A 15,532-nucleotide genomic window follows, 5' to 3' on the forward strand; every position below is an offset into this window, starting at 1 on the left:
ACTCCTGTCTGACGTGAAGGCAGATTTTAAAAAGTGCCCCTTGAGCCCCGTGGATCTGCGATGATTATAAGCTTCGTACTGAACCTTTTTTAAAGTGAAGAGGAAGCAGAGACTGTCACCTGCGCTCTGCCAAAGGTGAACAGAAAACCTAGCGGGCTTGCGTTTGGGTAGCAAGCAGAAAGCGAATCACAACCAGCCACTGCCCATAGTGTAACTCACTCTACAGCTACAGGTAGTGCTGTACAGGTCCAGCCTGAGAATAGCAAGCAGTCTGATGGATCTTGATTTCAGCTCTGAGAGGTTGCAGGAAGTGCATGCAAGGCGTGCTTATCAGAGTGAGCGTGCACATGCGTGTGTGTACGCACACTATATATATATAGATATAAATACACGCACACGTGTGTACGATATTCGTAGCATTCCAATTTTCAAATTTATAGAAAATTTGTAAAGACTAAGAACTGGATTTTCGGCTCGGTTACGCCTCAGTAAATGGTGTTCCTCGGCGTAACGCCAGGCGTCCAGCCTTTCCGCCCCGCCGGAAAATTCGGCTCATGGTTTGCAGCGGGGCAAAACTTACTTCTCCACCCTGTAGTTTCACTGAGATCATGACATCAATCGTGGTGCTCCGCTACCGCCTCAGGTGCAAAATTCGGCCCTAATGCTTCAGTTAATGCCCGCCCCAGGAAACGTCTGAAAAAACAGGTGTTCCCAGGGTGCAGCAGGTGGTATGGGCAGCGTATTTAAATGGAGGGATGAGCTCATACATCACAGGTCACATTGACTGCAACGGTTGTGCACATCACGCTGCGTGCAGCTCCACCTTGCAAACGGCACTTTTATCTGCCATTATACTGCCCATACAACCTCAGTGAGAGAATTTAATGGGGGCATTACTAGTTTGCCAGTGCATCATGCTCCATGCTAATGCCAGGCAGCGTCAAGCTAGAGGAAGGACTCTTGGCCATGTCGGCCCAGGGATGAGGAGAGGCCGAAGATGTCTGGTAGGAGGAGGGCTTACCCCCCGACGGGTTTACAGGCACCAATGCTCAGACCTCCAGCTCTCTGAGGAGCAGTATGCGAGAAGGCTGCGCTTCCGAAAGGAAGTGCTGACAGAGATATGCCATCTCCTACAGGCAGACCGATACCTGGCCCGCTCTGGAGGCAGCCTTCAATACTCCCCTCAACAGGTATCCGAATTCATTGTGGTGTGCTGCATGTTGCACAGCTTGGCTCCACAATGAGGGGCCAGGCTTTGCCAGTGGGGATTGCAGGCCCACCTCAGGAGGAGGAGGAGGATGATGAAGAGGAGCCTGGCGAGACCCCCATTGGATAGCCTCCCCATCCACGGGGGAGGCAGCGTGGAGATGCTGCCGGATCAAGAGTCGCACGTCGCCGGCTCGTAATGGACCGGCTCCTAAATGGAGAAAACTGAGGGATGGAGCCAATACTGGACACGCTATGTGCCTAACATCTCCGCTGAACGTTGGGATGATGCACAAGACACCAATGGCACAGGATGAATCAGAAATCTTACTGCAACAAAGTAACAAAAACTCCCCCACCAAAATGAAACCAGACAATAGACAACGTTATGTTCCAGTGCACTGAGCAGCAATGACGTTCCTTAAATCAATGAAACTTTTTTAACGCCGCGATTTTCGGCTAGGGCGCTAAAACTTCCTTGTGTAATGCCTGATTTTGCGCCCCCCCGATTATGGAACCTCATTTTTTGCCGAATTTTGCAGACAAGGACGCAAACTTTTTCCAGGCGGTCTCAGGACTGCCCCGCCGACATTACCGCCCCGAAATCTCAAAAGCCGAAAACCCAGCTCTACCTCTGTAATCAGAAACATCTGTGAGTTCAAACGAGTAGTAGAGGAGCTTCAGCACAGAGAGGGTTAATGTGTTGCGAAGAGTAATAGTTTTAAGGTGGGTAGTTGATATTGAACACAAACCTGTCATTTTTATTTTGAATACTAAGCTTTTTGTAAAATCTTTTCTGAAGGAACATAATTTTACAAGTATAAATCTTTTAAAACGGAGTCTGTTTAGAATAATGAATAGCAGCAACTTGAATGTTAACCATCAGCTTAAACTGTAGCAGTTAGAAACCACTGATTTATAGGCCGTGGTGAACCAATTATGGGGCTTTAATTACTTCACCCTGATCCGCCTTCTGTTTAAAATACCTTTAACTTTTGCAGAAATCTTTTTACCAATTGTTCAGCTTCTTAAAAATGAACTCTCCCTGTTTAAAAATGTGCAGTCACAGGGCAGGGCCTCCTTCGTGGAAGTTCAGGTCCAGGACAAGCCCAGGCTCCCAAAGCTGCCTCCGTGGAGAGAGAGAGAAATAAAAATAACATACAGACTGTAATGTGTTTGCTTCATGGGCTTGTTGCATATGAATTCATAGCAACACATTGCTATTAAGAACTAGTTGGTTTATTAACAAAGGTTTAACGATCACACTACACATTACCAGTTCATCCACTAGGCTCACAACTGCATACCTCATCGTGGATGACCCAGGTCCAACTGACTGGGTTTTTATTGAGTCTTGTAAACATCACTCATGATGCAACAGCTCTACAACTATTTTTGTGAAAACCATAATCAGATGTCCCCTTAATAACGGGGTGGGTGGTGGGGGGGAGGGGGGGGCATTAAAACCGACAAATAAACAAATTACCTTTTTGCCATAATTTAAATGAACTTAAAATTTGGTTGCCGGGGGTGATGATGCACTCCAGTCCCTCCGGTGCCCACCTCTCGTGGAAGGTCGCGAGCGTACCGGTGGACACCGCATGCTCCATCTCCAGGGTCACCCTGGCTCAAATGTATCCGCGGAAGAGAGGCAGGCAGTCAGGCTGCAACAGCTCTACAAACCTGTGAGCATGCTCGCAGGTGCATTCATTACACAGACTGATTTACAAAGAAACTGGGACAGATGGTGACTGGGTGCGGGTTTCAGGTGGCTGGCTGGTCGAGTGCGACCACCTGGTCACCTGATAGTCCTGACGGGAGGAGAGGGATGGTCAATTTTGAGGGCCGGGCCTCATTAGCAGAGGGTCAACGGCCTGTGAACAGGAAAGTCAGCACCCTGAGGTAGCCCATCGGCTCTGGGCTACGACAACATGGGGTATCCTCGGGGGCCAGGACGGGGGGTCTGTTCTCAGAGGGCAGGGGGGTGCGAGGCAGGATAGAGAACCCAGTGCATGCATCAGTGCACCAGGTTGATTTTGTTTAGCCCGGAGAAGCTCCTTTTTTGCTAATGGCACATGCAGTCCGAAAATGGAAATTGGAGTCCAGTGTATGTCATAGAACCTTGACTTGCACTTAGAGCAGAACGCTCTACTCGGAACTCCTTTGTGCCAAAGGTAGGCAGAGGAACGTTTCAAGGACACCCTCAAAGCTTCCCTGATAAAGTGCAACATCCCCACTGCCACCTGGGAGTCCCTGGCCCAAGATTACCCTAAGTGGAGGAAGTGCATCCGGGAGGGCACTGAGCACCTCGAGTCTCATCGCCGAGAGCATGCAGAAATCAAGCGCAGGCAGCGGAAAGAGTGTGCGGCAAATCTGTCCCACCCACCCTTTCCCTCAATGACTAGCTGTCCCACCTGTGACAGGGACTATGGTTCTCGTATTGGACTGTTCAGTCACCTAAGGACTCATTTTTAGAGTGGAAGCAAGTCTTCCTCGATTCCGAGGGACTGCCTATGATGATGATGCATGTAGAGGGCCTACCACTTGACACAACTCAGTGCTCCAGCTGTTAAGGAAGCCCTGGGGATAATAGGACAGCCACACTGTCGGCGACAACAGGGCGGTAAATCATTCCCCACCATTTTCAGGGCACTGTCACCTCCCCCTTGATTCCTCAAAGTCTGCCCCAGAGTTTGTGGCCTTCTTTGCATTTTCTTCCCTCGTTTTCTCTTGTGGGGGTGGCGATGCTGGTGTGCCTTGGTTCACTGAGTGCGAGCCGCCATCTGGTCCCTGGTTCACTGCCTGAAGAGGCGGTGAGTCTGAACAATCCATATTGGCAGGCAAGTTGACTCAAGGGCGTGGAAGCAAATCATAGCCAAGCCCAATCCTGTCCTGATGCAAGGCCCACAAACACGCAGTTTCCAAGAGATCAGGAGCAGCAACTTTGGCTGATTTTCCCCCTCTGTAGCTTATGTCAATAAGGCCAAGTGTAATATCTCCACTTGCTGTCAAGGCCGAGATTAGCTGAGTTAACAAACCAGGGATTATATGTGGATTCTTACTCGTCAGTACCACACCGTACAGCCCTTAGTCATTGGAAGGAAGCATGCATTTGCTAATCACTATTAAGACTCTCTTTCATCACTCAGGGCCAATATCACTATACACTTGAGTCACAAGACTAAATGTCAGTCCTGCTACTCTCAACCCTGTTGTGGAAAAGAAACCCAACTTGCAATATTGTATTTGAGAAAAGCTTCCAGTAATACTGCAGTGTGTAGTATTCCACATAACTTTTCATTAACTTGAGTATATTGGAGACAGTGAGGATCAAATCAAATTGAGGGGATTCACTTTTGTAGACTAGACTAACTGCTCTTGTTTACCTCAGAAAACAGGAGATTTTGAGCTAACCTGGAAGTGAACCTAACACAAAAGCCAGATACTGCGGATGCTGGAATCTGAAATAAAAACAGAAAATGCTGGAAATCTCAGAGGGTCAGGCAGCATCTGTAGAGAGAGAAACAGAGTTAACGTTTCAGGTCTGTGACCCTTCGTCAGAACTAGCAAAAGTTTGGAATGAACAGATTCTTAAGGAGCACTGAAAGGGGGAGGGGAGGAAAGAACAAAAGGGAAGGTCTGTGATAGGGTGGAAGGCAGGAGAGATTTGAGAGACAAAAGGTGATGATGGGCCAACTTGGGATGGAAGTAAACCTTTTAGGTCATGCTGATAACCGACAAAGGTGATTAGGAAAAATATGTTGACTCGTGTCCAAATATCAGGGACGCACAAATTAAAAATTAGGACGATAAGAGTCAGAGGTGAGGTCGGATGGAAGTTTTTCACCCCAAATGTGAAAAAAATCAACGAAAGAAGCCAATGAATCAGACGGAATAAATGGCTCCAAGAGACAACTGATTGTGAATTTGGAGAGAGTAGAAATCGAGAGATCATCATCATCATAGGCAGTCCCTCGAAATCAAGGAAGACTTGCTTCCACTCCAAAAGTGAGTTCTCAGGTGACTGAACAGTCCAATATGGGAATTACAGTCTCTGTCACAGGTGGGACAGACAGTCATTGGAAGAATGGGTGGATGGGACAGGTTTGCCGCATGCTCTTTCCGCTGCCTGCGCTTGATTTCCGCATGCTCTCGGCAACGAGACTCGAGGTGCTCAGCACCCTCCTGGGTGCTCTTCCTCCACTTAGGACGGTCTTTGGCCAGGGACTCCCAGGTGTCTGTAGGGATGTTGCACTTTATCAAAAAGGCTTTGAGGGTGTCCTTGAAACGTTTCCGCTGCCCACCTGGGGCTCGCTTGCCGTGTAGAAGTTCCGAATAGAGCGCTTGCTTTGGGAGTCTTGTGTACGGCATATGGCGACAAGGAGCATCGTTGGGTTGGTTTATCAAGAAGGGACAACCTTGTTGGGCCCAGTGGCTTTTTGCTGTTCCTCACAATTCTTTTGCGAGCTCCAGTCAGCGAGTTCATCGTTAGCAGCAATGGCTGAGCATTATTGGCATGTTGACGTGAGGAAACCCATGAAGCAGAGAGTGAGTTAAGTGAGGCTGTACAAGTACAAGATGACCTCTTGCCCTGAGTGCTTGGTGTTTGTTTATTAGTGTTCCTGATCTTTAAGGGGTTGTGTAACTACAGGCTGCCATTGCGTTGGAATATTGCTGTGTGAATTGGTGGGAAAATAATTATTTCTGAATATAATATAAAGGGAATGCATACCAAATGTAAGGAAGATGCAGATTCCCCGATCAGAGACAGACTAAATACTGTCAGTAACGGAGGAATTCGTCATGTCAATAGCTCATTAAATAATAAATGTTTTGACATGTAAGTTTATGATTTACCTATGGTATTCAAAACATGTACCAGTAATTTTACTATAGTTTCACAGATTGCAGTGTATGAGGATCCATAACAGAAGTTCTGCTGTATTAAATTCCTGTCACAGTGGAAGCTGCTTAAAATAATCACCCTCAGGAACTCCTATTGGATTTGAACAAATCCAACACAACCAGCCATTTTCACCACAGACCTCTATATATTGCTGTTACAAGAATACAAGTTGGGAGACATACATTGATCTGGCCAGACCACATCTCGGGTACAGTGTCCACTTTTGGCCAGTGAGACACAAAGATGAGACACTCAAGCCTTGGGGGCAGTGCAGAGAACGACAACAACTTGTATTTAACGTAGTGAAACGACCCAAGGCGCTTCGCAAGAGTATTATGTGATAGAAATTTGACACCGAGCCACATAAGTAGAAATTAGCACAGGTGACCAAAAGCTTGGTTAAAGAGATATGTTTTAAAGGAGCATCTTAAAGGAGGAAAGAGAGGCGAGGGGTTTAGGCAGCGGGCTCCAAAGTTTGGGGCCCAGACAACAGCAGGCACGTCCACCAATGGTTGAGCGCTTGTAATTGGGGATGCTCAGGACCATGTGGTCGGTCCCTTAAGTCAATGCGCTGAGCTGTGAGGAGAAGTTGGAGCAAGTGATCAGGAAGGTCAATGGTATCTTGGCCTTTATTGCAAAGGGGATGGAGTATAAAAGCAGGGAAGTTTTGCCACAGCTATACAGGGTATTGGTGAGGCCACACCTGGAATACTGTGTGCAGTTTTGGTTTCCATATTTACGAAAGGATATACTTGCTTTGGAGGCAGTTCAGAGAACGTTCACTAGGTTGATTTCGGGGATGAGGGGGTTGTCTTATGAGGAAAGGTTGAGTAGGTTGGGCCTCTACTCATTGGAATTCAGAAGAATGAGAGGTAATTTTATCGAAACATGTAAGATGAGAGCTGATCTTAGCGAAATGTATAAGATTATGAGGGAGCTTGACAAGGTGGATGCAGAGAGGATGTTTTCACTGATGGGAGAGACTAGAACTAGAGGGCATGATCTTAGAACAGAGATGAGGAGGAATTTCTTCTCTCAGGGGTTGTAAAGCCGTGGAATTCGCTGCCTCAGAGAGCTGTGGAAGCTGGGACATTGAATAAATTTAAGACAGAAAAAGACAGTTTCTTAAACGATAAGGGGATAAGGGGTTATGGGGAACGGGTGGGGAAATGGAGCTGAGTCCATGATCAGATCAGCCATGATCTTATTGAATGGTAGAGCAGGCTCGAGGGACCGTATGGCCTACTCCTGCTCCTATTTCTTATGTTCTTATGTTCTAAAATGGGACTCGTCAGCCTCGAATGGAGGCAGTGAAATGGCAGTGTACCTCATATATAAGATAGTAAACGGAATAGAACAGGTAAATGCAGAACATTAATTCAAATTAAAACCACAGCCTTAAGACAAGGGAGGCACACGCTCAAACTGGTGAAAGAAAATATCAAGTTCTTCTCCAAACGGAGAGAGATCAACTGGTCGTGGAATAAAGGCAAATACCCTGTAATCATTTTAAATCAATGGCATCAAAATCGGGCACCTTGGAAATGACTTGATTTGTATTGAAGTTTTCCCTCTCTCCCACTCCTTCAAGTGGTAAAGTGGTAGATCTGGAAGATTCCACACATGGCGATCCAGTTTTAATCTTAATTTTGAAATGTTACTATTTAACCCTTGGATTTCCAGCAGCCAGGGAGTTCTGTGGTTCCTGGGCTGGACAGCTTTCACAGACATCAACCTATACGCCATGATTCAGAAACATATCTGAATGTTACAGGACAGTGTTGCTTTACTTTTAATCATCCTGTCCATCCTTTCTCACCTATGGCCTCTTCTCCTTTTACTCCCCCTTCTTCGTTTAATATGTTGCATTTTACTTATGCATTTCCACCTAAGCTAGTTTTTAGCTTTTCGGTTTAGTTTAAATGTATGAACCTAACCCTTTTGACATTGCACCATTCGCTGTGGAGATGGGACCCCTATCGGATGTTGGTTTTACAGGCCGTTTTTCAACCACCTCAAATTGGACCTTATTATGTGATTGAACTGACCAAGTCCGCACTAGCATTTTATTAAACCATGATAGCAGGCATTAGCTGCCTGTTGGAACAGGCACTGTCAACACTACATATCTGATGGCAAGTACCTGAAAGGGTTAAGAATCTCAAGGATGAGACTATACAACTCATGGAAACTCCAGAATGAGGTTGCTTCACAACTTTATCCTGGAATATCCCTTTAATCCATTAGTTGACTCTAGGCAGTGTGCTAATGTTGGGATACTAATTTATGTGTTCTACACAGAGTCTCACTTCCTATGACAGAACACTCTAATTCTACTTGACAGGCTACAGAGCAAACCTATGTCTTGCTCTAAGATTCAATGCAAATCCAAATCTATTAAGACTATTGGATGAGGTGCCCTACTCAATGCCTGATTTCTAGCCTCTACAACATCACAGGGGTAGTCATGGGAACCGTACCACAAGGGTTATTCCTGCTTACATCTGACATTCATGTTAACGATGAGAAGGCATGAGCTTCACCTTAACATTCTGCATCAATCCGCAAAGTCTCCACACAAGGCTGTGAAATAGCCAATTCCCTCATGAGTCCCATGGTCTGCCGATTTTTATCTTTGTATTCATGATTCGCACATAACAGGGCTCACTACAATATCAGTGGTGTAGGGTACCAGTGTCTGGAAGAGCCCGTGTTCCATGTTTATGTTAAATGTATGAGGTTGCAGCCCCTCTTCCAATATTTGAAGGGGCTGCTCCTCAAATTCTGGTTGCACTTCAGTCCCACACTCCTGATCTTTGGGCACTCTGTGCGGAGGGGAGTGGACAGGTCGAAGGTCCTCCTCGTACGTGGACGTGCCCAGGACTGCTCCTGGGCACGTCCAAGGTGGTCATCAACCGGTCCAGGCAGCGGGCGGTCGAGGCGGTCGTTCAGCCAGACTGCCTGCCTCTCTTCCATGGTTACATCCGGGCCAGGGTATCCCTGGAGATGGAGCACGCGGTGTCCACCGGTACGCTCACGGCCTTCTGCGAGAGGTGGGCGCTGGAGGGACTGGAGTGCATCATCACCCCCGGCAACCAAATTTTAATTTGACTTAAGTTTACTGTCCAAAGTTTAATTGGTTTATTTTGCCGGGTTTAGTGCCCCCTCCCCGCTTTAATCAGGGGGCACTTGATTTATGTTTTCAACTAAAATAGTTGTAGGGTGCCAGCACCACTGGAGACAGCAACATCCCTTCCAAAGGCCAAAGACCTCCTGTTGTGCCAAGTGGCTTATCCCACCGGTACAGGCCAGAGGTGCGGTTTCTCACATGATGTCATAGAATCATAGAAGTTTACAGCACAGAAGGAGGCCATTTCGGCCCATCGTGTCCGCGCCGGCCGACAAAGAGCTATCCAGCCTAATCCCACTTTCCAGCTCTTGGTCCGTAGCCCTGTAGGTTACGGCACTTCAAGTGCACATCCAAGTACTTTTTAAATGCAATGAGGGTTTCTGCCTCTACCACTCTTTCAGGCAGTGAGTTCCAGACCCCCACCACACTCTGAGTGAAGAAATTTCCCTTCAAACTCCTCTGAACCTCCTACCAATTACTTTAAATCTATGCCACCTGGTTATTGCCACCTTGTCATGTACGTATCTTCCCTAGCCAACGTGCAGAAACCAAAACCATGAACCCAACTCTTAAACCCCCGTGATTGCACAGATGTTTGCTGCTCCAGTGCTGTTCAATCCATCCCACAGTTCAAAAGCTGACACAGAAACGATGGGCCGAATGGCCACCTTCTGTGCCGTATGATTCTATGATTTTCAGAACATTTTCATTTAACAGCAGTACACTATTGTTGCTTTATACATGTAAAAAGAAAGACTTACATTTATATAGTGCCTTTCACGACTACCTGACGTCTCAAAGCATTTTACAGCCAATGAAGTACTTTTGGAGTGTAGTTACTGTTGTCATGTGAGAAACGCTGCTGCCAAGTTGCGCACAGCAAGCTCCCACAAACAGCAGTGTGATAGTGACCAGATAATCTGTTTTTGTTATGTTGATAGAGGGATAACTATTAGCCAGGATACTGGGGATAACTCCCCTGCTCTTCTTCGAAATAGTGTCATGGGATCGTTTACGTTCATTTGAGAGAGCAGACGGGGCCTCGGTTTAACGTCTCATCTGAAAGACAGCACCTCTGACAGTACGACGCTCCCTCAGCACTCCACTGGGGAGTGTCAGCCTAGATTTATGTGCTCAAGTTCCTGTAATTGTGAATTGCTGTATGTTTTCCTCTTTCTCGTTGGAATAGTTACAAATCAACACTGATTGGAAATAAACGTAAGAAGTTGCTAACATGACCTCTCGATTCGATTTCAGACCGACGAGCCAAGAAGCAGCGGACCCCTGGGGATACCAGCCTGGCCTACCAGCAGAAGGCCAATGCCAAGGAGATCTGGTTCAGGGCAGCCGTGATCGCCGTGTGCATTGCCGGCGCGTTTATCTTGGTGCTGCTGGTCATGTTGGCCCTCCGAATGCTGAGAAGTGAGAACAGACGCCTGCAGCGGCAGCATGAGCAGATGATCTCACGGCTGCACTACAGCCTTCAGGAGCCTCTCACGGAAAAATTCCTGGTGGGGAACTTGGACCTTGAACCCTCGCCGGCAATGGCCAGAGACCATGAAAACTGCTGCATGGTGCATAATAAGCAACAGTACTTGGACCCGTACAGTGAAAAAATAGGCTCATTTTTTCCTTGGGATGCATACAGTGGTCACAAGAAGCCAACCCTGGTGTGATTATGGGTGTTCCTGCTTAACCGTTAGCTTCCCTGGTAAATCCCAAGGCCCGCAGTTAACCATACAAGTTTAACGTTGGCCTCTTATTTCTATTAAAACGCAGTCGTGATTAATAATGAAAGAATTGGCAACTCTCTTTGTAGTTTATAATCTGTTTTGGTGCCAGGTTCTGAGGTACTGTTTAATGTCCTGGCACAGTTTCACTTGCCAGTGTCCAACTTGTGGGAACCCTTGAGGGTAGAGAGTGCAATGCTTTTCTCTGATGTAACTGCCAGATTGTAAACTCCAACGAGACCCTGCTGAATAAGAATTTTAACACTGATGGATGATGCATGTCAGGCTTATTTACAGATACACACCTTCTGAATGATAATTGTATTATAATGTACAATATAATTACAGATTTGGTAATACACTGCAAACGGTAATCTTTTGGTACCTTTATCTGATGCCGCATCAGAAGAAAACAATTGCATTTATATAGTGTCTTTCGCAACCACCGGATGTCCCAAAGTGCTTTACAGCCAATGAAGTACTTTTGGAATGTAGTCACTGTTGTAATGTGGATTACGCAGCAGCTAAGCTCCCACAAACAGCAATGTGATAATGACGGGATAATCTGTTTCTGTTATGTTGATTGAGGGATAAATATTGGCCCCAGGTCACTAGGGATAACTTCCCTGCTCTTTTTCGAAATAGTACCATGGGATTTTATTTCCGTCCTTCTGACAGAACAGACAGGGCCTCGGTTTAATGTCTCATGCAAAAGGCAGCACCTCCAACAGTGCAGCACTCTCTCAGTACGACACTAGAGTGTCAGCCTGGATTTATGTGCTCAAGTCTCTGGAGTGGGATTGGAACCCACAACCTTCTAGCCTCAGAGGCGAGTGTGCTACCCACTGAGCCACAGCTGACACATGACTAATATCATGTTCTCTGCCTGTGGGGCAATCTTCACCTCATTCTCTTATCCTGTTGGTTACACTGTGCAAAGTAATGGAGGACAGTAACTCATAGCAACAACACTTGGGAGGGAACAGAACAGTCAGGTGTGACAATGCCAAGAGGGGAAGATATGAACCAGTATGGCAAAATACAAATGGAAAACTGGCTGTGGATCAACATGCCCTTTGAGTCGCGCACCCAAAAAAAATGAACGGGAACATTGGTGTGGGCCATAGGAATTGCTAGACTACAAAATACTACGGTCCATCTAGTTCGTCTTCTATCACCCTGGTAGATGCATGATGCAATGATAGTGGAGTTGATACAGAGTAAAGCTCCCTCTGTTCTGCCTAAACTATTTGCCTCAGCCTCAATCTCTACAGTCGGTCATCTCTACAGCACCTGTGCAACGTTTTCTTCACCCATTGTAAATAGTTCTTGGGCCTCCCCCTGGGAGATTGCCAGTTTAGCGTCATATTAGGGTTGGCTTTGTGTGGTTGACTCATGCCAGCAGTGGACCTGGTTGAGACTGCCTGAACTTTTTGCTTCATTTCGGACACTTATAGCCAGCAGAGATACGAGATTTCATCCCTTCAGTCAGAGTTGAATTCCAGCTAAGGCCTCCCAGGTGAAAAGATGTTGTGGTGCCTTCTGTGCCATCATGCCACTAGTCAGACTCTATGAATGAAAAGGCCTGTGCATATCTGGGGCTTTACGATGATGGTGATTTATTTTAAGCATGAAGAGAAGGCAGGAGGAGTCCACATAGCTTCTCAAGCATTGTCACTGTTAGACCCCTGTCTTGTGTTGAAACAGAGCCAGACAGGCAATACAGTTAGAGGTTTCTGTGATGTTCATTGAGAATACCAGGGAACATTACAATGCTCTTAGCCAACCACAGAACTGCTATCAACATAATCTATAATAGCCCATCCAGACTCTCTTCCCCCACAGACTACAATACAAATTATTGCAGTCAATCCTGAGATAAAAGAAACACTTTCTTGATTTCAATCAATTATATTACCCAGCAATTTTTTTTTAAATCACAAGGTTCTTCTTAAAAAATGAATTAAAAATCCCTCTTTGAGTTGATTGAATGTAAAGTGACAAATGATTGTGCCTGAAGCTGTGCGATCATTGAGGGATGTGCGTGTTCTGATAAACCAAGAGGAGGTGCAGACAGTTTATAAGGAATACATAAGGGTGGAAGTTATATTACAGCTGTGCAGAGCTCTGGAATACTGCATTCAGTTCTGGGCAGTGCAACTTAGCAAGGATATATAGGCCTTGGAGTGGGTGAGTGCAGATTCGCCAGAATGATATTGGGGCTAATAGGGTTAAATTATGAGGACAGATTGCTTGGTATGTGTTCACTTGGATCTCGAAGATTAAGGGGTGATCTACTGGAGGTGTTTAAGATAATCAAAGAGTCAATAGAAACTATTTCCTCTGGTGGGGGGGGGAGTCCAGAACAAGGGAGCATAACCTTAAAATTAGAGCCAGGCCGTTCAGGGGTGATGTCAGGAAGCACTTCTTCACACAGAGGGGAGTGGGAATCTGGAACTCTCACCCAAAAAACTGTTGAGGCTGCGGGTCAATTATAAATTTAAAAACTAAGATTGGTCGATTTTTGTTAGGCAATTATGGAACCAAGGCAGGTAGATGGAGTTAAAATACAGATCAGCCATGATCTAATTGAATGGCGGAACAGGCTCGAGGGGCTGACTGGCCTCCGGGTTCCTCTGTTCCTAAAAGGTACCCAAGCTCTGAGAGTGTGTTTCTGTTTTGCGCACATCTCCAATTAAAAAATAAAATAATGTACAGAGTCTTAGAGAAACAATTTCCTAGTTTTGGGGTGCATTTTGTTCTTGGTCGCTATGACAGTGAGCTCCATTTGAGTTTCCAGTTTTTGTTCTTGACTATTATAGACAGCGGAGTGGAATTATCCATGGTTGTGTGTGACAGTTGTCTGCACTCAGTGGAAGTTTTTAACACTACTCTGAGGTGATATTCCTGGTAGACCAACGTCAGGGTCTGTGTCAACTATCGGGAAGACCAGCTAACACTCAAATATAATGAGTTATATAAATTACTGCATAAAAAGAGGCCATTAAGATAGTTCTTCACCTGGAACTATCTAATCCCTTTTCATTGTATGTTCTTTTTCAAATACTCCCAAACCCGTAACTTCCACCGCCTAGAAGGACAAGGGCAGCAGATGCATGAGAACACCATGACCTCCAATGATGGCCAAGGCCCAAGAATGAACAAAAACTAGCCAATTTCCTTGAAAATAACGTGACATTATCTGTCTCGAAAGCCATTTGTCGTAAAGCATTCCATGGTCTAACAACCCTCTGTATAAAAATGCTCTGTAGCACACTCCGAAATAGAAAGAGTTTCTAGGATTTTGGTGGCATTCTATTAACTGGTTCACAACCCTTTATTCTACTTGGTAGACAAAGCTTGTTTTGGAGCTGACTCTTGTCTTTTTAGAAATAGGGGTTGAGATAGAACCGGCTGTATATTCAGTCATCAAACCAAGCTTCAGGATTCCATGAAGAGGTAAAGTGCTTCAATGTTGCAACAGGATACACCTTTCTAACGAGGGAGTTGAAGTGTGTTGTGAGAAAAATTACAGGTGTCCCAGATCAGTAATCTCACATTATTCAGAATCTGCCGCTCCTCAATTGGATGGATATGAAACAATAATGAACAATAATGAGCAAGGCTTTCGATAAGGTCCCACATAGCAGACTGGTCCCAAAAGTAAAAGCCCATGGGATCCAAGGCAAAGTGACAAGTTGGATCCAAAATTGGCTCAGAGGCAGGAAGCAAAGGGTAATGGTTGATGGGTGTTTTTGTGACTGGAAGGCTGTTTCCAGTGGGGTTCCGCAGGGCTCAGATCCCTTGCTTTTTATGGTCTATGTCAATGATTTAGACTTGAATGTAGGGGGTATAATTAAGAAGTTTGCAGTTGATACAAAAATTGTCTGTGCGATTGATAATGAAGAAGAAAGCTGTAGACTGCAGCAAGATATCAATGAACTGGTCAGGTGGGCAGAACAGTGGCAAATGGAATTCAATCCTGAGAAGTGTGAGGTAATGCATTTGTGGAGAGTTAACAGGACAAGGGAATACACATTAAATGGTGGGACACTGAGAAGTGCAGAGGAACAAAGGGACCTTGGAGTGCATGCCCACAGATCCCTGAAGGTAGCAGGCCAGGTAGATTAGGTGGTTAAAGAAGGCATACGGAATACTTGCTTTTATTAGCCGAGGCATAGAATACAAGAGCAAGGAGTAAAAACAGAAAATGCTGGAAATCTCAGTGAGTCAGGCAGCATCTGTGGAGAGAGAAACAGAGTTAACGTTTCAGGTCTGTGACCCTTCGTCAGAACTGGCAATACTTTGAAATGTAACAGATTCTTAAGGAAGTGTTGGGCCCTGAAAGGTGGAAGGGAAGACCGAACAAAAGGGAAGGTATGATAGGGTGGAATTTGAGAGACAAAGGGGATGATGAGCCGAATTGAGATGGTAATAGCACAGGTTAGGAAACAAAAGGTGAGTTTCGATAGGGTGTGAATGGCAGAATGATTACCAGCTGCCATGGAAAACAGAGAGAAACAAAATAAAAATAAAGAGCGGGGGTGGGGTGAGTTTTTG

The 15,532-nt window shown here is 45.7% G+C and overlaps 1 protein-coding gene across 1 annotated transcript in view; it reads left to right on the forward strand.

The window, feature by feature from the left end:
• LOC139233623 (BMP and activin membrane-bound inhibitor homolog) overlaps positions 1 to 11,278 on the forward strand; it is a 58,715-nt gene extending 47,437 nt beyond the window's left edge. The window contains exon 3 of the mRNA XM_070864030.1: positions 10,500 to 11,278. Coding sequence (XP_070720131.1) covers positions 10,500 to 10,918 — 419 coding nt within the window. The 3' untranslated portion in view covers positions 10,919 to 11,278. The remainder of the gene's footprint in view (positions 1 to 10,499) is intronic.
• The last annotated feature ends 4,254 nt before the right edge of the window (positions 11,279 to 15,532 follow it).

The sequence above is a fragment of the Pristiophorus japonicus genome, chromosome 21 (genome assembly GCF_044704955.1).
Source record: "Pristiophorus japonicus isolate sPriJap1 chromosome 21, sPriJap1.hap1, whole genome shotgun sequence".
In the NCBI taxonomy this organism is placed as follows: domain Eukaryota; kingdom Metazoa; phylum Chordata; class Chondrichthyes; family Pristiophoridae; genus Pristiophorus; species Pristiophorus japonicus.